General features: G+C 43.5%; 3 protein-coding genes across 3 annotated transcripts; 1 reads left to right on the forward strand and 2 right to left on the reverse strand.

The window, feature by feature from the left end:
• The first annotated feature begins 570 nt into the window (after window positions 1–570).
• LOC119198360 (growth hormone-regulated TBC protein 1-A) lies at window positions 571–8,042 on the forward strand. Its single transcript, XM_037455418.2, has 8 exons — window positions 571–1,174; window positions 3,182–3,333; window positions 3,410–3,568; window positions 4,721–4,845; window positions 5,360–5,456; window positions 5,554–5,726; window positions 7,017–7,202; window positions 7,328–8,042. The coding sequence occupies exons 1-8, from the start codon at window positions 1,104–1,106 to the stop codon at window positions 7,418–7,420; spliced, it is 1,056 nt and encodes a 351-aa protein (XP_037311315.1). The 5' UTR covers window positions 571–1,103; the 3' UTR covers window positions 7,421–8,042.
• On the reverse strand, window positions 7,938–13,388 carry lamp1a (lysosomal associated membrane protein 1a). The gene is made up of 9 exons (XM_037455404.2): window positions 13,004–13,388; window positions 11,070–11,176; window positions 10,781–11,000; window positions 9,947–10,108; window positions 9,641–9,846; window positions 9,428–9,553; window positions 9,269–9,335; window positions 9,017–9,184; window positions 7,938–8,803 (listed from the first exon to the last, which is right to left on the reverse strand). Exons 1-9 carry the CDS (start codon window positions 13,056–13,058, stop codon window positions 8,664–8,666), a joined length of 1,251 nt encoding a protein of 416 aa, XP_037311301.2. The 5' UTR covers window positions 13,059–13,388; the 3' UTR covers window positions 7,938–8,663.
• Window positions 13,389–14,525: 1,137 nt separating this feature from the next.
• Window positions 14,526–22,563, reverse strand: cul4a (cullin 4A). Its single transcript, XM_062561722.1, has 20 exons — window positions 21,902–22,563; window positions 20,963–21,078; window positions 20,711–20,815; window positions 20,083–20,151; window positions 19,916–19,989; window positions 19,674–19,836; window positions 19,492–19,581; window positions 19,319–19,401; window positions 18,294–18,361; window positions 17,999–18,117; window positions 17,717–17,909; window positions 17,477–17,581; window positions 17,263–17,373; window positions 17,023–17,108; window positions 16,797–16,904; window positions 16,172–16,285; window positions 15,985–16,090; window positions 15,697–15,869; window positions 15,450–15,602; window positions 14,526–15,355 (listed from the first exon to the last, which is right to left on the reverse strand). The coding sequence occupies exons 1-20, from the start codon at window positions 22,041–22,043 to the stop codon at window positions 15,260–15,262; spliced, it is 2,274 nt and encodes a 757-aa protein (XP_062417706.1). The 5' UTR covers window positions 22,044–22,563; the 3' UTR covers window positions 14,526–15,259.
• Window positions 22,564–22,726: the final 163 nt, after the last annotated feature.

Below are 22,726 nucleotides of genomic sequence, written 5' to 3' on the forward strand. Positions count from 1 at the left end.
TCACATTGGCACAGGAAAAACTAAAAAAACTAAAACTTTGATGGGTAAAAAACCTTAGGGAGAATAGCAGAACAAAATGCATATTTTCATATATTTAAATCTTTTCTTTATTTTCCTTCTGACTCTCGTGGCCAGCTGTCTCAGGTGATCAGATGGCTGGTTTTACCTGTGTGACGTGAGAGGGCGCGGCTACACGAGTGTTTGCTGCCTTCACGTGTTATCGGACCTACTACCACGGTTTCAGGATAATGAGGTGATAATGGGGTGACTCTGGCCTAGACAGTTGGCAAGGGCTGTGAAGTTGTTGGCCAAGTACGTATCAACGTGATGTGTGAAATGGCAAATACATGTTTTTCTAAATGCTCCAAAATGTCTTTTATTTGGGGCTATTTAATCAGTTACCAGTTTCTGGTTTATATAACAGACAACTGATTTCATTAAAACCCTCAATCAGACGCAGACCTTTCCGCGCAATGTTCCTAACCAACGGGCCGTGAATGCGCCACAAATCCCATTCCCATCTCTGAAGTTGGGATGTTCCGGGAATCACACGAAAGCAGCATTGGGTCTGAGCGACGTTTGTCTTCGGGGCAAACGTGAGAAATCCGCAAAGACGCTGACGTCATTTGATCCGTACGAGAGACGTTGGAGTGACTTGAGTTCGGACCACGTCGGGTTGCGTTCACGTACCCGTGAGTTGTTGAGGGAGGAGGCGGGCAGAACTCCAGGGGGCGGGTAGGTTACCCTCTGAGGAGCAAGCAGCAGGTGCACGAAGAAGACTCCGCCCTGCACACCGGGCTGGTCGATAAATTCGCGTTGATACGAGCGAAAACAAGAAAGTGAGTTTGTTTTGGGGGGGTTGAAAAGCGTAAGAGACTCTTCCTCGCGCCCCGTCTCTCCCGCGCGCCAACATGGAGATAAAGAGTAGAAGTGAACGTTGACGCAAACGTAACGTTACCTCGAGTGTGACCTCGAGATACACGGACGTTGTAAACTTTTGCGTTTGATTTCTTCTCGTGGAGAGAAAAAGCCCCGACTGGATTATTACATGGTGAGACTCTCCCCAAACACATCGCCAGGATATCGGTCGAGCAGAAGAGGCCATGGAGGAGAAGGACAAAGCGGCCGCTGGGCTCCGCTCCCCGGAGGGTAAAGCCCGGGACCGAGTGGGCAGGTAACCGGACGTTGGTGCTTTTAACGGGCTTCTCGCGGCCCGCTAACACGATCACGACTCGATGTTATGGAGTTCGGGAGAATAATAACTAAACTGAAAAGTAAATCTAGACTGAATGTTGTTTTTCAGACCCAATTAGTTTATGTAAGTTAACATTAGAAGCAACGTTAGCAAATTAACTTAACGTAAATAGTTATCACACGTGACTAGGTCTACGTTGTTCTTACAACTAACGGTGTTAAGACACTACTAACAATTACCAAACATTTTGGTATTTTAAAAGCTGTTTGAAACTTTTTCTTCCACTTTTCAAAAATGTATTTTATGTAATTCAATGTGCAGGGAACACAGCCGTCAACCCAGCAGGCACTCGGGATTTCAGTGGTCAACTCCGCAGACACTTTTATTGCACATATATGCTGAAATTTACGGTATTAAGTGAATTCACGAGCATTAAAATAATGTTTACTGTACAAAGTTAGACCATTTTTAATGATCAAGTAAAAGACCTACATTTCAAAAGTCAAATGTTGTATATTTGAACTACATTAAAAATACAGGATATGTTAAAAAAAGATAATCTCTCATTTTTTGAGCTGCAATAAAAACATTTTACCAATAATTCCATACAAAGACGTAAACGTACAGGACCAAAATAAAAGTCCCATAAGTATACATTTTAAAACGGATCATTTCTCCATATTCGAGCTGCAATAAAAACATTTTTCCAAAAGACTATTGCACATGTAATGTAATTGAAGATAAAAAGATGTTCTGACACACACGTATGCATCAATTTTACTTTGGAGATATCTAATCTAATCTAAATTTGTACAGTAAAAATATAGTAGTCAGAGGTCCTGGACACTCATAACTCTATCATTGTCTGGAATTTGTTGTTTAAATAGCCGTGTTACATGTTTAATACCGTAAATGTCAGCATATACGTGCACTAAAATTCAAGCGTCGACTGAGTTGACGACGGAAATCTGAGTGCTGAGTTTACCCACTGCGAGCCTCTGCACATCTCTGCAATAAATGGACTTAACTGACTGGCTGTTTTTTAAAAGTTTGGCTCATTAGAATTTCTCTTTTTGAAGCACATGATTGTTGTTGTTTAAAATCAATTTTGGAATTTTAGTATACTTGGTGCAACCGACAGCGTGGTAATAAATCCATAATATTACCCACTCACCCTTTTAATTTTAAGAGTTTTAGGGAAGTTGACAACTTAATGGTTATTCTAGCAGTTTGTGGTTTGTAATAGTTAGTACACCTCCTTTTATATCAATGAGGGTGTAAAATCATACAACTGTTTTACTAGACTTGCTGTTGAAATAGTACAGTTCATAAACTCTGTCTACGTGTGGGTTAAATGTGCGCTGAAGCCTTTTAGGCTTTTTTTGTTCATGTTTGCAACGTTGATCGATAACCCAAACCAACACCTGAAGTTAAGTGGTACACACACACACACTGTCGACTCGTTTGTTTTACCAAAACGGTTGTTCTCGGATGAGTAACATTTTCATCGTGAAACCTATAATTTCACCCAGTATTGACTTCCTAGTTCGAGCCTGCACAGTTTGTACATACCATACAAATATCTAGTGCTAGTGTGGGTTATTTTCTTCTCCGGGGATAACTTTGCTCTTCTGAAGGAGTTAAGCTGCAGGAAGATTATCGCGTTACCTAAGGAATTAGCTTGAGCCAATAACGCACAACTTTATTCATCCACAACCAGATTATACATGTTGCCAATGTGTATATACTATGTAAAAGTACATAATACCGCCTATGGGCTTTGCATGAATGTTAAGTTCGATGCTCATCCAGAGTTGTCTTGCCTCAAATACATTAATTGACTTAATGCTGCATCTGTATACTGACAGATCTCAGAGTGTGATTAAATGAATTTGTCACAAATGTTTGAGTTTAACGGTGCGATCAAGTGATGTGGCTTGTTTAAATGATGGTGCTGACAGTTTCTCCCTCTTCTCTTTTGCTCAGCACGGATCCGTACGGCTTTCAGCGCCCAAAGCACTTTGACTATGAGTTATATGAGGAGCTCATGTCAGAGTATCTCGTTGTGCTCACCCGACGATCCATCAAGTGGTCCAAGCTGCTGAAAGGAAAAAGCAAGGTGTCGAGGAATGTAAAACGTGAGTGTGAGAACGGAACACACGCCGCTATCCGAGTGAGCTGAACTAAATTGGTCTTTTCCTCCTCTCCTTTTAGTAAAGCGCTACGTACGTAAGGGGATTCCCAATGAGCACCGGGCCCTCATCTGGATGGCAACCAGTGGGGCTCAGGACCAGCTAGAGAAGAACCCGGGACGCTACCAGTCCCTGCTGAGAGCCCAGCACGATCCCAAACTGGCAGAGACCATCTGCACAGGTGGGACCCTGAACCGTGTATCATTGGTCCAGTTGTCCACTTGGACCTCCTTATACGCCCTGATACGTACTGAGTCGACCTCAATGATCCAGCCCTAGCAAAGACTTGCATTGCCTCACTATTTCTGGGAGAGGCCCGTGATCAGCAAATATAACAGTTTCTAACCAAAAGATCATTTATTTTCCATAGTCCAAAATCGCAAATTACATCTTTGCCCCAGAGGGCTTTACAGTCTGTACACATGCGACATCCTCTGTACCAAAACCCCCACAGCGGCACAGAAATAACTCTCCCAAAAAGTAAAAACCCTTTTGATGTGGCGGAAAAAAGGAAATAACTCTCCCAAAAGGAAAAACCCTCTGATGTGGCGGAAAAAAGGGAAGAAACCTGACCTGATGACAGAGCAGGGATCCTTCTCCTGGGAAGTACAGACTACAATGGATGTCATGTTTACGGAATGAACAACGTAAAAGATATGTTCAATTCACACAACAGAAATGATTAAAAATATTGCATGTAGTAAAAGTCTGCTTATTTTTTTTTGGGTCAGACATGACATTTTGTTTGAACACTGAGTGAGAGGATTCCTTGCCCCTGACTGCCTCTGAGGCTGATGCAGTCCGTGTGCTGATTTGACTCAACGGGTGATGATTTGTGCTGACTACAGCCAAACAGTGCCAGACACGCACCCCAGTCAACAGCCAGGCACACCTGGCACGCTGATCACAAACTGCTTTACTGGGGAAGTTATCAGGGCCACAATCATTTTATCGTCTGCATTCCAGGTTACCTTCCGTTGTATCGACGGGAGAAGAACATTTACCTCGGCACCCTTGTGGGCCTTCCATTTTCTATGAATGAACACGAGTAAGACAGTTACAGCTGCCATTTGTGGGGAAAAGGGACAACCACATAATTTTTTTTTCTACCTTTTGATTGCGAAAGAAAAAATAAATAATAATAATAACCCTTATACACACAAGATGTATAAGGGTTATTCAGCTGTTGTAGTATGCATGCAGACACAATTTGAACCCAAGACTGATGCAGACTGTCTCGCTTCTCCTTTTAAACCAACTTGCAGTCACACAACCATAAATACGCGGCACTCAATGGAAGTTATTTTGTGCTTTTTTTCTCTTTTTTTTTCAGACTTGAACCGAACATTTCCGGACAATGTCCAGTTTCACAAGACATCCAACCCATGTCTGCAGAAAGCTCTGTACAATGTGCTGCTGGCTTATGGCCACCACGACCCAGCTGTGGGATACTGTCAGGTAATACATCTGTCACAATACGTTTTCTATAATCCCATTCTTACATTTTCCTTTCTTTCATTTTCACACATGTGACAAAGTTTTCAAGGGGTGTTTGGTTTAAATCTGCAATGAAGGATTAGGTCCAAACGCAGTGTGGGTTATAGTAAAAAAGACGTGCGAAACTGAGATAAATATGTACTCTAAAATGTAACAAGTATGGAAGACAATGTATTTACTTGGGTGGAATCCGTAGTCTTTTATGTGTTGCAGAAAGGCTGTTTGTCAGTGTAGCCTCTGGTAATCATTAGCATTTGAAAGACAAATTTAAAAAGGCCTTTGTGCTGTGTTGATGGTTACAACTAGAACCTGTAATCATGTTTCAGTTTGAGTATCTTTGTCTCCTTGTTTCCTGTCCAGTGCACACCCACAGCTCTCTGCCCGGGGTGCTTTATTAAAGAGCTCCAATAAAACGTGCTCAGGCTGGATCGCATGATTCATGTTGTGTGTGTGACCCAAGTTTGTTTGTATTCAGGGGATGAACTTCATTGCTGGGTATCTTCTTATCATCACAAAGGATGAAGAGAAGTCCTTCTGGCTGATGGATGCACTACTCGGTAGAATATTACCAGGTGACTCTGTTACTCTGTGTTGTGTTTCTCCCTGAGCTGTGGGCGGATAATAATGCCATTAGAGGTCTTTACCTTCCTGTGACGTGTGTGGTTCCAGACTACTACACTCCAGCCATGCTGGGGCTGAAGACGGACCAGGAGGTGTTGGGGGAACTGGTGAGAGCTAAAATCCCCGGAGTGTGGCGGACGATGACGGACAACGGCGTGATGTGGACCCTGGTGGTCTCCCGATGGTTCATCTGTCTCTTCATAGATGTCCTGCCAGTCGAGGTGAGTGAGCCCCAACGGAGGTCACTGCACTGTATTTACTACACCTTTTCTCACCTTGAGTCGAGATAGCTGTAGGCAAAGTGTTTTTGGACAGCTTGATAAGGGAGCATGTTGACGTTTAGTTGTTGGAATCTGCTTCTAATAACTAGACCCATAGACAAGGTTCAGAAAATCCATGTGCTGCATTCAAGCAGCGCTTTAGTGGAATCCAGAATACCTTCTCTTCCACCGCGGAAGGGTTGACCTTGTACATAAACAGTCCTTTCCAGGGACGGGCGGGCCGATTGTGTTGGCTCTCCAAATATACACAAGCTTTGCCAGAAGGGCGGAAACGTGCAGATGTGCATGCTATTCCTTTCACACAGACAGTGTGCTGCTGCAGCAAGGACACCATTCCTCGATTCAGGGTCACAAATGGACCTTTACATGTGTTATATGATGGGTACACATTGTTTCTGTTTACTTTTCCATTTATAATGCAATGTAAAAAGTTACTACTCCATAGTCACGGAAGGAGTATTTGTGTGGGTTTTTAAAAAAATCAGTTTATTATTGCTAGCTGGTGGTGCATGTTTATTCAACTCAAACTACTGGTTTATTATTGTTTAGTGTTTTTAATGCACAAAATCTCTGTAAATTTTCTCAAGCTTCTAACGCTGGTCACAAAGCTTTCATCTGCTTGCTTGCTAGTTTTAATTTAATTAATTAATTAAAATCCTTCTTTTCGGATTGGACGGATAACATTCATTACATTACATGTCATTTAGCTGACTCTTTTACCCAAAGTGACTTGCATTGCATTTTTAACCCATGGCTTACATTTTTGCCTGGGGAGCAATTAGAGGTTAGGTGTCTTGCTCAGGGACACTTTGACATGGCACATGGAGCAGCCAGGATTTGAACCACCAACCTTGCAGCTCCCAGCATTCCACGCGCCACCGTCACCCCATTATTCCACACTCAGAATCCAGGTGCTGCTATAAAGCTTTTCAATCCAATACAAAATACTATTGTAAATCTTTGAGGTAAATATTGTACAAATATTTTTTTTCATTCTTATGTATACATTTTGATATTTGCGATTTTATATTTTTTTATATTCAAATCTTTATTTCGCTTTAGGATCGTATTTTTTCACAATCAGATTTTTGGACCTGATCAGGATTAATGTGAAGACACCAGGGTACTGGTCAGCCTTCCCACTAATGTCTCTTTGGTCTTTAGTGTTTGTGCAGCCCCGTGCACATGCTCACTGATTGGATTTATTACCATGTTCCTGTCTCTCTGCAGACGGTCCTGCGGATTTGGGACTGCTTGTTCTACGAGGGCTCTAAAATCCTGTTCCGTGTAGCTCTGACACTGATCCACCACAACCAGGCTCTGATTGAAAAGGCCCGGTCGCTGCCGGACGTCTGCGAGAACTTCAAGCAAATCACCCAGGGACCATCTGTTGAAGACTGCCAGGCTTTTATGAAGGTAAAGGAAAAGAGTGGCGTAATAAAGAGTGTCATTCACTGAAGCACAGACCAATTAGAATAAAACGCATGTCCCTTATTAACAGTCTTTAATCCTATAATCCTGGTCTTTCTTGCACTTCCCAGAAAATCTTCATTGAACCAGGAAGTCTCTCCACAGCAACCTTGACCAAGCTGCGTGGGACATGCAGATCTCGCTGCGTTGCAGAAGAATCCTGAACTAATCTGGACCAACTGCTGCTCAAATTGAAAACACATTTCACTTCTCTGGGCCACTCGTTTGCACCTTTTTTACCGACAAAGTGACTATTTCATACTGCTGAGTTGTTTTTGTCTTGTAAACGTTTTCTATCCTACAAAGTGTAAATATGTGCTTTAGTGAGATTATTCTTGGCTATGTGCTCTATGAGTTTGGACCATTCCATTTGAAGTTAACATGTAGTTTATTCCGCTTTTGTTATGTTTTGCACTTTACCCCTGAAAGTCGAACACTGTAGAGAAGAGGTCCGGTCAGTGGAAGCACAAACAAGAGGCCCACTGTCTTTCATACGGTTAGTGAAGACTCGCTATAATCTCATTCTGTGCTTATTCTTTTTTCATCAAATGCTTCCAATCCTCGATCATGAATTCAAGTGCACTACGATAAAATTATGTATAATTGAAAGGGTGACAATTGTATTCACTTTGTTCATGTTTATCACATCAACCCATATGTAGTGTAACATGAAATCCCTCAATCCATTAAGATGTTTATTGACTTTCAGAAAGATGCATGATAGAAAATGAGATCGAACCATTTCTATAAATAATAAAATTAAATCCCTATTCAAAAACATTTCTTTAGGAGATTCAGGGAAAAAAAACCATACACCTGTTTACTTGCTAAATATATTTCAGTAATGCAGTTGCACTCTGTGCACAGCTGGAACACTGCACACCGTTAAACATCTTGCCACCTCATCACCAGTCTGCGTTTGAGTAGCCACTGCACAGGAATGTGATTGGAAAAAGACACACAGGCTTCCAAGGGAGAATTTACTACAGCTGGTGAAGTTTAAAAAATAAAATAAATGCTATTGAGCATGTGTAGGCATAGGAACGTTTGCGCTTTGTCCTAAAGTTCATGACTCAAATTGCATATTGACTTTTTAAAAAATAAATAATTACATTGATAAAAACTGCACTCCAAGCAAATTCAAACAATTCCAAGAATGCAATTGAAAAAGAGTGGACAGTTGGCTGTGAACTTGCTACAGAAAATCCAAACTGCCTCCATCCTCTCTGGCTTCATCAGGATGCAGACCATCTTAAGCTAGCAGGTCTTTGGCTTCTCATCTCAGAGAAATTGAGGGGAGATTGTAAATATCCATGGGGTTTGCAAAAACATGCACTTGCCACAGAGCAACACCTGCTTCCACAAGCTCATCCTCGTCTCTATGACCGGTTCGGTCCGTCCGTCCATTCAGATGGTCTGGTACCCAGCATGGCTCCTCTTCCTGCCTATTAGATACGCAATGAGGACGATCAGCACCAGGCCGGCAAGCGCTGCTCCAACGATAATGGGGATGAGCATCTGGTCTTGGTCCACCTGACACTCCTCCGCTGTAGACACAGTGAAGTCAACATTGCAGCACATGCCTTTCAGCAACGTTTAGAGCTCATCAGGACACTGATACGGGGTAAATATTATTTAATCTGAACTCAAGAGAAAACCGTTGAGATAGCAAAGGTCCACAGACTCCTCACCACTGTCAACGTGAAGGAAAGACAAAAGATGATAAGTGGATAACTGCAGGTCAAACAAGGCATTTTCACCTGTGGCAAACTGGGTGGTGGTGACATTGAAGGGTTGGACCTGCAGTCGGAACGTGTTGACGGAGAAGGTTGGCACGACAACCAGCGTTTGCTCTGCGTTGCACATGTAGGAGCGGCCCAGCGTGCTGCGCAGGTAGTCCAGGCTGCTGTTACTAGCTGAGAAGGGAGCTGAGGAGACACACGGATCAGCAATGGTTGAATGAAGTAAATCAGACCAGTCAAAAAGTGTGTCGCTTACGACAAATGGCATACCAGCAGAATCCGACCAATTGGCAAGCAGGGTTATCCCACTCAGGTGGTACTTGCTGCTCGTGGCGTTCTGTGGACGGCAGCAGACGAGTTTCAATGAACACGCTGAAACCAACGGATTGTGTAGCTGTATTTACAAAGAGCACGAGTGGAGGACCTCACCAGGGTGAAGGTGAAGTTGAGCGTGGTGCTTTCGCCCTGGCTCATCACCAAGGAAGCACTGCTGGCGTCACACGAACCGGATGAGCGCGTCAGATTGGGAGTCAGGTTCACCAATTCTCGGACGGTCTGTCGAAGCAAGACAGAGTGTGGGCTGATCTGAAGATTTGGTTATGCACGACCCCGGCCGCACTCGTCGGCTTTTCCCCCTTTTACCTTATTCTGAGATAGTGAGAAATAGGAGACGTTGAGCTGCAGTCCCATTTGGGCCAGGAGACAGGCGGTGCCGTTGCTGTTGGTCACCGAGTAGGTGCCGCGCTCGGGTGTTCCCGGCGGGGTTGGAGCCGGGGCAGCGGTTGTTGTTGTGCCGGCTGTGGTGGGTGGAGCCGCCGTGCTGGCCGTGTCTGCCGTACACACGCTTTCTGTGAGGAGACCAGAGAAGTGACGGAGATATCGGTGACAAGGGTGGGGATAAAGACGCAGGTTAAAAAAAAAAAAACGGGCCCAGAATCAGAGCCGCACCTGTTGGACTCAGGTCATTTCCCGCCATGTACGCCTGCAGCGTCATGTTGGAGAAAGTGACAGCTTCGTCTCCAACTCCGAAAGTGGAGGGTCTCACGCAGCGGTAGGTGGTGTTGATCGTCGCCCAGATCCCAACCGAAGGAGACGCCACAGTGATCACACCTGGGGATAAGGAAGAAAAAAAAATGTCTGAAGGTGTATTCACGAGCACGTTTGAATTGGGTTTTATTTTTTGTAACAACTCATTTCTTTACTTTGGGGGAACAAAGATCCTTCTGGGAGGCAACACACCTCCTTTGTAATGAGGTCACGCCCTCACTCGAGCGTTTCCCTTGTTTCCTCCTCCCCCCTGATGCTCAGTCCCTCCCCCTGTGTTTGTTTGGTCTCCCTGACCCTTTACCTCCCTGGCACCACGCTCATCCTCTCATCCGTCACTCCCTGCCATGTTGTTGTTGTTGCTGTTGTTGCTGTTGTTGTCGACTTCTGTCGGAGATGCAGTTTTTTGTTTTTTTAAATGTAGCATTATTCTCACCCTGCTATAGCCATTACTCCTCTGACCCTCATTCTTTGCACCTCTCTGCACCAGGGTTTGGTCCTTTGTGACTTTGAATGGAGGGAGGATTATACAAGTACAATCTATTGCCCTACTGCTCATTCAACAATATAACCCTTTATTTGTGTCCCGTCACGCTTAAGCTGACATGTGGGTTATGGGTGCTGACCCAACATATTTGTGATCCGTTTGGTAATGCCAGATTTTCTTTCAAGAACTGGTGTGAAAGTTATGGTCTAAACAAGCGTCACATCCATTTCAGCCCACTGGTTGCTGCGAACCTGAGCTGTTGGCATCCGGGAAGATGGCGGTGTCGCTGAGGTTGTACTGCAGCGTCAGGTTAGCAACACTGTACAGGCTTCCATTGGTTGAAAACCTCAGCCCCAGTGTGTGGCCCGGTCCAAACAGCGCAACCATCCACGAGGAGCTGTTGGCGGCTCCGCACGAGCTGCTGTCCTCGTCCAACGTGGCCGAGTCGGGCAGAGAGACCGACGCGGTTCTCTGAAAAGCGAGAAGAGCGATGAGACTGGTATTCACGCAGACATGCGGTGTCGCCATCGGTTTACATACCGTGCCGGTGGAGGTGTTGTATGTGATGGAGAACGTTGCAGAGAGCTGCGCCTTAATGCAGGTGGAGTTCCCCTCTTTCACCTCAAAAGAAGCCGCCTGAATGCAACCTGTAGAGGACACAATGAGCAGGGAGGCGCTGCAGTGAAATGATATAGAAAAGCATTTCTATTATTGAGAAATGGCTTGATAAAACTTGCTCAAAAACAAAAATATACTCCAAAATAAAACCTAAATTAATCCAGGTGCCTTTTTCCAATATTTGCAAAAAAATGTGGTTATGATACTTAGATGTTTGTGTGACATAATACTAGAAAACATGCCACAAATATTAAGAACGAACATTGACCTTAGTGTGACCTGATGCCCAGTTAAACTGTAGCTTAATTGTATTGGTAATAGAATGCACACTTGCACATGTAATCATCATCTGTGTCTTATGGTTTATATTTAACTCACCTGATGGTAAAAGTTACAGCAGTAAAGACAACAGGCAAGATAAGGTACCATTCCCAATAAATACAGAATAAGCAACCACTAGAGGTCAGCAAACAGCTGAGTGGGGGGCCATGACCACACACCCAACCCCGCCCAACACTGAATTTTTTGGCTTCATCCAGCTATTTGTAACAAGTGTCTCCCGAAACTCTCCTTTCGAAGCAATCAGGAGGAGTCATACTGGTTTACTCCCACCTTTCAAATCAATCCCAAAAGTCAATCAACAACCACAAGCACGTTCCAAAATGCCCTAGCCACTGTACATTTTACACTTATAAAGAGAAAGATTTGTGGAATTAAACTTACATTTTAAAAATATTAGCCGGTTACATTGCTGAGACTTATGTACTTAGCATTTGGCTGTTGGGCCAAGCTTTTATTACTATAATCATAACTCACTTATCCCTCAGCTGACTGCCCTGAGTGCTTCCCTCAGTCATTGCCTTCATCTTTAACTTCCCCCATTAGTAGAATGTTTTGGAAAGAGTAGCGCGCTGCTGTCCCCCCACTGTGCTGACTCGCTGAAACTTGACCCCTGTGTCACCTCTCTGTTCCCCCTGTAAACACTCCGGGTTTACACAACACGGCAATCTGATCCTGAGGTAAAAGCGTCCGTGTGCGCAACGTCTTGAGCTACAGATAGCGGCGTTGGACGCTCGGCTTGGAGAAGATAAAACAGAAAGGTACACGACTCTTGACACGCGTTGAGAGGAAATGAAGGTGCAGGCAGGCTTACCGGGGTCTGTGGAAAGACAAAACTATGCACCAAATGATCTACCGTAATCCATCCAATTACTTTTAATTAAGAGTATTAGAACGTTTTTTTAGAGTATTAGAACGTTTTTTTAATCTATTAAAAAAAAAAAACACTGCAACTACTCAACAACTGCATTGGCCTGTGTGGTCTTTTGTCTGCTGTGTGTGTGTGTGTGTGTGTGTGTGTGTGTGTGTGCGTGTGTGTTTGTTCACAGGCCGATCAAACTGGTCCTGAACCAACTGTCAGCAGGCCTCCGCCGGGCTGTGTGCAACACAAAGCGGTCACGTGAAGCTCTCATATGATGCAACAAAGAAGCCCAACTGCCACTCTACACATCAGAATAAAGTCCACTGACTCTGGTCTGCTTTGACGCAACTAACCGAGGGCAGATGCCCTCTGTTCTGCGGCTGTGAAACCACCAGCACCCATCTACCCTTCGGTCCAACTTGATGGGGAGACGTCTCCACTGGGTACCGGCCTACACCCGGAAGTCCCGTACGAATACCGCGTCGGGTTCTGCCGGTGGCTTCGCGTTCCACCGTACACCCACGTGACACACTGGACTACGTTACGTTACAGCCGTCACGACACCTTTAAACAACACGTAAAACCTGGCTAACGGTTATCTGCAGTCCGTCAACGAGACGCGGACGCTTTTAAGTTACTTCCGCAAAACACTCACCCAAATCTGCAAACCAGGCGATGATGAGCGCCGCAAAAGCTTGAGAGAGTTTCATCCTTTTAGGGCAAATGTGCTCTTTCTTCGCTTTGGCCCCCGTAGTGGAGAGATTAAAGCCCGTGGAGGTGGTCTTGCGTCGGGCTGCACTTGCCTGGACGGATCGTTTGCTGAAAGTGTTGTGCGGTCCCCGCTGCTCTTCTTCCTGTTGATGTTCACGTTGCCCCGCCGTGTGACTTCGACCCACAGGCAGGAGTTGTTTCGCGGATACGGCTAGAGCACGTCCCGCTAAGAGAGACCATCGATGGATGCGGTAGGATGTCGGTCACAGATACGAGCGACTGAATAAACTAAAGGTCTGGTCATGTGACCTGGCGGAGCTTAGCAACGCAATCACGTGACGTCACGTGAGACCACGCACTCCTTTTTACTTGAGCGCGGTTCGAAGCAGAGCGAATCAACTAATAGTTTAATGGTCCATCAACTAAAGCTAAATGTAAATGTGAATACAGATTCTGTCCCGTGTAAGGCCTACGGTCTTACATGGATGGGCAACTAATGAGAAAAATAAGTTAACTTCCAGGAATAATATTTCAATTTTCCTTCCTGGAACCAAAACACCAAGAACTCAAACGCACAACACTATTTAAATACATGCCAGGCAAAATATCAGCTTCGTCTTATATCTTTCTATACGGGACTGTCACATGCAAGTGTCACACACACGTACTCTCCCTAAAGTGTGCAGGCTGCAAAGTGCATGAGATGTGGGCAGTCAGCTGACACCATCATCAATTCACGAGGGTGTGCTGAACTCAAGGAGGAACGCAATGGCTTCTTTAATGCTGCTGGCAGACTTATCAGGGCCCTGCTACATTCTCCCTGCATAGCTCCACCACGCTCCTTCACAAACACACACGTGTTGTTTTCCGGTCTTATAATCAGGAAAAAATGCCAAACCCCTACTTAGTCTTCATGATGTGTTTAAGCTAAAAATTCTTATCATACAAAAGCTGTAAATCCCCTTCCTTGATGGTGACATACCTAAAGTGTCCTTTCAGTTCCATCTTCCAGTATCCTGAGATATTTAAATCCTGTATTCCTCATTTCTATCAAAAGTGAAACTAGCATGAGCGCTTCAAAATCCTGTGTATGTTCAGACACTCGCATGTATTATTTTGGGCTGCGATACAAACTAGAAAAGGACAACAGTGTTCTCGTGTATATTAGACGTTCACATGAAAGTATTGGTCATGTTTTGATATTTGAATCACACGCCACATACAGTAGCGGTGTATTAAACTAACATCCTTGTTACTCATCATCTCAACTGCCCGTATTCTACAAGTATTCACTTTAACATTGTATTTTTACTAAAATTCCTCAGATTAGACTAAAGGACTTGTACACTGTCCTCATGATAAACTACGTAGCAGGCTCAAGCTGACAGAGGAAACAGAGCAGACCTGTTTATATATAAAAAAAAATAAAAAAAATCTAGCTGTTTATCTACAAATAATTCATTGAATCATTAAATATCCATTTATTCAGGTTCACTTTTCTCACTCTTACATAGAATACAATCTGATCTACAAAAAACCGTCAGCACATGACATTGGACATTTTGGTCAAAACATACAAGATACCCAAAGAAATACCCAAGTGGCGTGCCGGCCAGTCAATTAGCTTCTGTGTTACAAGCAATGAACCCCCCCTCCCACTCCAACCCAGACACATCTGGCCCACTTCATCCTGCTCTTAATCTCTTCAGCAGCTGTTTCTCTGCCCAATCAATTAACCAACCAATGGGGATCACACTCAGCAGTTTATGCAACCATTCAAAGTGAACGCCTTGAACAAAAAGAAAAAAAAAACCGAAAGAAATTCTTAAAACTCAAACAAACCAACTACGGTAGAAAATAAGTGATTTTAGAACAACGTTGTGGAGAAAGAAATAAAATCCAGATTCCAAGGAGGAAAAAAACTAATAACAGGAAAGTGCTAGTTATTTTTCATTTGAGTTTTGCATTAGCAGTTTTGTAAGTCCATCAAGAACCCGCGCCACCCTATAAAGACAACGCAGAGCGTCTTGCTCATCTCTCTGGAGCTCTGTGGCATCTGGACGCTGCGTCCAGGAGTGTGGATGGAGGGAAAAGACAGGCACCAGAGGAGAGTCTGGTGTCTGAAGGGCTGTAATGCTGTTTTAGGGGGCCAGCTGCACGCTTGCTTTGAGGAAAGCATGGCGGTTACAGTGGTATCCCTTCAGGCAACATAGTGGTACTGGTTGGGAGTCTCCTTGTCACGTTCCATGTAGTCTCTGTCTATGAGCGACTCGATCCGCTTCTTCAGATCACCCGGCTGTAGAGAGGGAAGCAAGTCGGACAGATGGTGATGAGCTCTGAGTGCGTGTGTGTGTTTGAAGAAAATCTAAATAGTGAGAATAGGACATCACCTTTACAGGGAACTTTAGCTGGTTGTAGAGCTCTGATACCAGAAGGTTGTGACTGAGGGTCTTCCTCATCTTCATGATGCGCACCACAGCGGCATCGATCTGGTACTGCCTGTCTTGAAACACACGCTCTGTGGTGCTTACCTGTTCCTCTACCTGTAAGGAAAATGTGTTTTAAAATGGTCAGCAACAAACCTTTTGCAAATGACAAAGTGGGTCAGGAGAGAAAGACATGTGGCAGTATGTTTACCGTTTCCTTCATCTGGATCTGGTTGATCTTTATACGGAACAGTTTGTGTTTAAAATCATTGTTGAAATTGAAACGGTCTCCGTCTTCCACGTCTTTTCCCCGAGGATTCTTGTTGAGGACGCGTGCTTTTCCGCAGGCCAGCGACTGCAGCGTGCGCCTGAGCTCTTCCTCCTCTGTGCAGGAGAGAGAGAGAGAGAGAGAGAGAGAAAAAAAGGGATGGATTGTGATACAGGACGTACCTCTTTGACAAAAGAGGCGTTGTACTACATATTCAAAGACGTGTCTAACCTATGCCAGTGGCAGCGCGAATCTCATCCATGCTGAATTCTTCTCCCTCATTGAACATCAGCAGCACAAGCGTCTGGAACAGAGAGACCTGCAGCTCCTTCTTGCCCTGCAGGATAAAATAGTCTACAATGACTCCATATCCTCAATGTTTCCCTCTCTCTCTCGTTAGGATGCAGCGTGCTCTCACCTCTTTGAACTCTGCCTTTAGCACAGCATGGCCCAGGGTGGGTTGCCACTGCAGCTTCCTCCCACTGTGCTTCCCCAAGTAGAACAGCTTGAAGACCTCCTGGAGTTTTACCATCTACCAAAACATAAAAGAGGTTGAAATGTGTACCTGTACTACCTTACGACCCGTCCGACCCGCTCACGGCGTCTGCGACGCGTCTCCTTTGTCTTCAGAGTCAGAACCAAACATAGATAATCAGCGGCCCGTTTTTCTGCTCCACATATCGGGAACAAACTCCCAGGAAGACTGAAGACTTTTCTGCTTGCGACTGCCTGTTCTTTTGCCTTATGTTTTGATGCTTTTAATGGTTTTATGTGAAGCACTTTGAACTGCTTTGCTGTTCAAATGTTCCGTACAAATGTTCTTGCTTGGCCATATCGCGGTCTGTTAAGGATACGTTTATGATAAGAGTTCATCAGGAAGACGACAATCAACACTTTCAATCCAAACTTTTACTCTCGATAATGTTTTTTTCAATAAATCCACCAACGTACAAAACAGCAGACTAAATAAATAAATCAACAAATTATTATTGTTTGAACAAAAGAGAATTATGCTTAAAAAAAGTCTGAAGCATAATGCTTACCTCTGGGGGCAAGTGGACCTCCATGGGTATGTACGAAGGCCAGTAGCCCATGGTGAGGATGTTGACAGTAAGTTCTATGTTGCTTGGCCCGCTCTGGTTCTGGATATACTGAGAAGAGATACGCATAGATGTACTGAGGAGGCCGCCCATTAGATCACAGCACAGTGGATTGTATCCAAATACTGTAAACATGGCATCCATATTTTAACGCAGAGACTGAAAGTACCTGTTTGAACTGGATCATGATATCTTTGGATAGTTCCATGTCCTTAAACATCCCCTCTAGTTTACTGGTAAATGCTGCTCCGCATTCTGGAGGGAGTCAAACACACAAAATATTACACACTCGCCTCACATGAACGCCCGAGAGAGACCACCTCAGATTGTTTTCAACTTTTACTACTTAGGATTGTAATTAATGCAATGAATGGATTTACTAACTCAACATAGAAGACTTTGGACCCACCATGTTTGAGCTTGGAGAGCATCGACTTTTCAGCGTCAACAGACGCGCTCTTACCGACCAGCAGACGCTTGGCCAAGTCCTTCTTATAAAAAGCTTCAAACACATCTTTCCCTGGAAGCAGACGACAACAGGCCTCAGCAGAGTGCAACTGGCGACACACACTGGTTGGGAACACTTGACACACGCCACATAGACCGTAATCAGCACCACTGACCGTGTATGAAGCGGAAGATGATCATTATCTTGTCCAGGATTCTCTCCAGCTCCTCCTCCGTGGCCTCTTTGTTCCCTGCTCTTAACTTTGAATCCACATATTTAGCTGGATAGAGGGCAGGGGGTGGGTAACCAAGAGAGCTGTTATCACATGCTGAAAGGAACTAAAGCCACATTACAAATGGTTTCGTGTCTGACTGAGCACAACCGCCATGGCGAGCCGTACGTTTGCCTGACTCACCGATGAGTTCAGCCGGTTTGTTGGGCCTCTTGTTGATAAAGGTCTCAAAGGCCTCTTTCATGGCATTGATGAACCCTTCACTCCGCGTGAAGCACATCTGTGCCACGTTGTCCATCTTGTCCTTAAAGTCCAGCAGGTCCTGCACCATGTCCTTGTCTTTCTCTGGAGTGCATACGATCTCCCCACCGAAGGACTGCAACCAGAGAAAGGTTTGGCAATGTCAGACACCTTTGTCTTAACGCTTTGTGTTGTGTGCATATGTTGATTGAGCTGTGTTTATACCTTAATGTAATCTCTCCAGAACTGCAGCAGAGTGGGGAGTCCTCCCTTCACCTTGCTGAAGAGCTGGTAGAGGAGGCCAAGCTCAGTCACTCGATTCTCATCCAGCAGGGTCCTCAGACCTTGCAATGTAATGGAAACCAAATCAAGGACACCACAAACTACAGCCTGAAAAACTACTACAGTGGAATCAACATGCTGGCACAGTATAAAGAAATTGATTTCACAAATGTAGTACATGTCGGCGCAAACAAACAAATACTTGAGCACTAATTAAATGTATTTTATCCAGACATACCTTTTTGTAGCATAGCAGTAATGTGTTCTCCTAAAAGCTGTTTCTCCACACAGTTGATAAGGGGTTTCCTGCAAAATAATGACAAGAAATGAGGAAATGTCTGCAAACGATGGAATGGACCCATCTATATCCGTCCTTTATTCAAGAAAACGCCTTCAATCTCCCTTCATGACCTTAATGCAAAGGAACATTTCTGGTAAATTTTCGGAAACTTATCATGGGAAGTTAAGCTGTGTCTATTTTGACTTGCAAAAGCATACAATAGGGAACTTAAATGTAGTTGAGAATAAGATTTATGCAAGCCTAGCGCATCTGGACCCTGGATGCAGCAAGTCGGGAACGTAGTAATAAACATGAAACGATGTGTTGTTTTTGCACGTCCTTTTCATTACCATTGATTACTTGGTAAACTGAAGCCATGTTCATTTGTATACAGTAGGCTAACCTTTTACAGCAGTGAGAGTAGGATGTACATCCACACAAGTATACCATCACCTTGATTATTCATGGCTGTTGGGGTCCATCATAAAGCGCAATTTAGGTGACTTGTATCATAAATAAAAGTAATTACTGCAAATGAAAGGATGAGCAATAAACACGTTATTCAAAACTATATTTTAAAGATTAATGCAGAGCAGAACATGCTGTTTTTCTTTGCTACTGATGTATCTAGCTATTGAAAACCCCCTTTTCTTTCCTCTCAACTTGTTGACGTAGACATGAAAGGATTCAAGGAAAACACTAAAACCAGAAGCTCGAGAAGCTCAATTCATTTTATATTTAGAAGTGGACTTTTTTGGCATTCATGCCTGCTTATGACAAAACCAAATGTTATTGTTTTATCATTGATTTGAAACTGATGGCATGGCTCTGCATGCTTACCCTTGAATAGTATATTATAGTACTACAAAGATTTATTTATTTACAGTTTCCCCTAGGTTTACAGCTCCGAGGGGAGGCGCTCATTTTATTCACTTTGTCCGTTATACGTCACAATACCATAACAACAATTAAAAACCAATTACTGAGTGCTCTGGTCGAGGTAGCTCATGATGCGATCATTCTCCTCTTCTAGCCGATGAGCCACATGGTGCAGGTACTCAGGCACCTGGACACAAACACACATCAATACAGATATAGATGAGCAGGACATCAATGTACAACTGGTAACTGATGATAGAAGGATTAATAGTCTCACATCTCTCTCTTGCGTCAGTCGCTGTCCCTCTGCTGCATACAGGCGATTGGTCTCAATCAGAAATCTCTCTTCAAAAGACTCTTTGTACACCTTAACATAAGTTAGACCGACGTCAACAGACAAATCCTCAGACTATTTACTACTGGTCAGCTCAGCACATTAATAAACAAGTGATCAGGTACCTGCAGGTCTGACAGCATGCCCAGAAGGCTTCTGATCAGACTACGGTCTACTGTCTCTCCATTTCGCTCGAGTTCAATCTGCTCCAAGATGCCATCCACTGTGCGCTTCTGAACCGCAGTGTCACTCACAATGTGGGTACGAAACAATTCCAATCCAGTGTCCCTGCAACGCAATTACAACATCAGCATCCTAGTGCAAGTACACCTTAACAAACACAGCAAGGTATAAACTGTAACTTTACCAGATGGACGGGAGGAGGGAGTTCTGAAGCACATAGGTACGATCCAGGAAGAGAAAGATACTTCGGATCATTATCTATAAAGAGAGAAGGACAAAAAAAACAGGTTTAAAGGAAATCCTTGTACAAGTGAACATTTGATGTGCATACATGTCAAACGTCACACTTACCGTTTGCCTGCAGTGATCCTGCCAGCAGCGATTCATTCGCTTGAGGAAGGAAAGATTGTCCAAAGACTCTGTGAGCTCAAAGTTAAGGAAGAATCTTTCAATCAATTATGTCACTGAACCAAAAACGTGACTGACCGTACATGACAGTTTGACTAGGAAGCATGAATAAAATAAAACCAATTTTCTTGAATGTACCGGGTCATTTTAGAACAAATACATCTATGTACAAGTCCATAGAGTATAAAGACATCTATTAAGCAACTTGGGGAAATGAAAAAAGTTAAACAATTCAATTGTGTATAATTTGAGGCAAGACAAGACAAGAGACACAGGATTTCTAAAAATGAAGTTTAAAGCTGCAGTGTTACCCCAACCATTTTAACAGCCCCCCCCCCCCCCGAAAGAATGTGCAATTTAAAAAAAAGTGATATATATTTTTTGTTGTTGTCGTTATTTTTCCACCCAGGGCAGTTCCACGACCGAGGACAAACTGGAAAACCTGCCTTCTCTCGCTATCATCAATGGGCTCCTCGATGTGAGTAAAGGCAAGATTCAGTTGAAGGTAATACAACAACATCCTATACACAGCTGATGTTCCTGATAACGTGGTGTTGCAAAAAAAAGGATATTCTCTGAACTGTTTGATCTGGGCCTGCACATGATCTTCACAGACCTGCCGTAGCTGCTTGTATAGCGTGGGGGAGACTTTATACGAACAGAGGTTTTCTACCGCCTGAGAGAGAGAGAGAGAGACAGAGAGAGAGAGACTTGGTTTACTAGGATTAGACTGCTGTTTTAACACATTATAACTCATGAAAGGAGAGATGCTGTGCACAATGTGATAGATTACATCCAAATTGTTCTGGAGAAATCAGCTAACCTGATAGAGCTCCTCCAGATTGTACTTGATGGAGGTGCTGTTCTGGATGGCACTGACTGCATCTCGTAGCTTCAGCCATGTGTCCTCGGTATAGTTCTCGGCTAATTTTGGCCTGTCTGTTACAAAAAGAAAAAAAAATGTTAATTCATACACATTGGGTAATACAGCCGAACTCATGAATGCAAATCAAACAATATCAGCAATTGTAAAGAACATAGGTTGAGATTTGGAAACAATCAGTTCTTATAGTTTATGCTGCAGTGCCATTTTTCTAATGGAGTCTGTATGTTGTGAAAAAAAGAAATAAGTGACTAAATGTCATTTTTTTATTTACTCCTCACAAACATCTGCAATGGGAATTAATTAATATATCAGAGTTACAAATACAAAGAGATACAACACAATCTTAATTACATGATCATATTGGAATAACATTGCTTTGGTAACTTTAGGAAGATGTTCATTTATATTAATTTAGGATTCTAGATTTGCCAGAAATCAAAAATCAATTACCTGTTGAACACTATAAACTTATAATCTTATGTATGAACACCGAATCCGTGAAATGGAAAAAAGTGTTACCCAGCGATGTGGTGCGTACATACAGTGTTATCCGCCAGTAAGTAGGCTACTGAACCAAATGTGTTTGATTAAGACAAGAAAAACAAGTTGTGAACACCATTTAAATCATCACGCCTCATTAAATCAATGCATCATGGAGCAAAAAAACAGCTAACTCGCCATGACGCAACGCTGCGATTACAAACAAAAGCCCAGTTTGGAGCTGACATGTGCTAATGATCAGTAAGGTGTGGGGTCAACAAATCAACTTTTATAACAGGATAATGTCCCAGTTAACTCATCAGTCTTATTCAGAAAAATCGCTGAAACTGATGCAGTTTAATAACGAGTAGGAAAACGATCAGACATCAACGTTACCTTTGAAATTTTTGATCACTAATTTCTTTGAAGCGCCACTTTTGCTTGAGGCCACGGCGGAGGTCCTGGCCATCCCGTTGGTGTTGTGCTCCGTTATAGCGGAGAAGCTGGCTCTCTTGTCCTGTCGGGTGTCTTCTGCCATTATCAGATTAGCGCGTGGGCTTAACGCGGTATGGTCCAAGTTACTGCAACGTTAGATTGTTTCACTCGCCTGTTTATTTACTGTCAGCGACACAAACTGTTGGGCCGGTTGGTCTTTGGCAGACAGGACAGGCAGTCTCGCTGTATGTAATACACAGGTACCGATAAACGCTGACTAACGTTGGGTTGATCAATAAGAAAACATAACTAGTCAGTAAACAGATAGCTAGCTAACAGTGTGTTATCTGAAACTGCAGCACACTTTAGCTAACAGCTCTCGTCTTCACCACAACACTAGCTTTAGCTTTTTGAGGCTAGTCCCCGCCAGCCTCGACTACTTACAGATTTCAAACAGTTCTATTATTGCATTTGGCAGAAGCATACGCGCGCGTAAAAGCGACATAGTTATCGTTGATATAACAGACCCATATTAAATGTGTCTTTCTTTACCCACTAAACTAGCTAGCTAGCACAACAAAATGGCTTTTCTTGGACAGTTCAGTTGAACAGGTGCATCCTGGGTGAAAAGCGGCCGAGGTGCGTTCATCACAATTTGAACTTTCAGCGTCAGTAACAGTTTTTAAAAAAAAACAGAATTTTAAAAACAGACATGCCAGGGAAACTACAGGTGGATTAAAATCAATGTTGTTTTTTCCCATTAAGTGTCATAGTGAGCTATTTCTG

Source organism: Pungitius pungitius, chromosome 4 (genome assembly GCF_949316345.1).
Source record: "Pungitius pungitius chromosome 4, fPunPun2.1, whole genome shotgun sequence".
NCBI classification, from domain to species: Eukaryota; Metazoa; Chordata; class Actinopteri; order Perciformes; family Gasterosteidae; genus Pungitius; species Pungitius pungitius.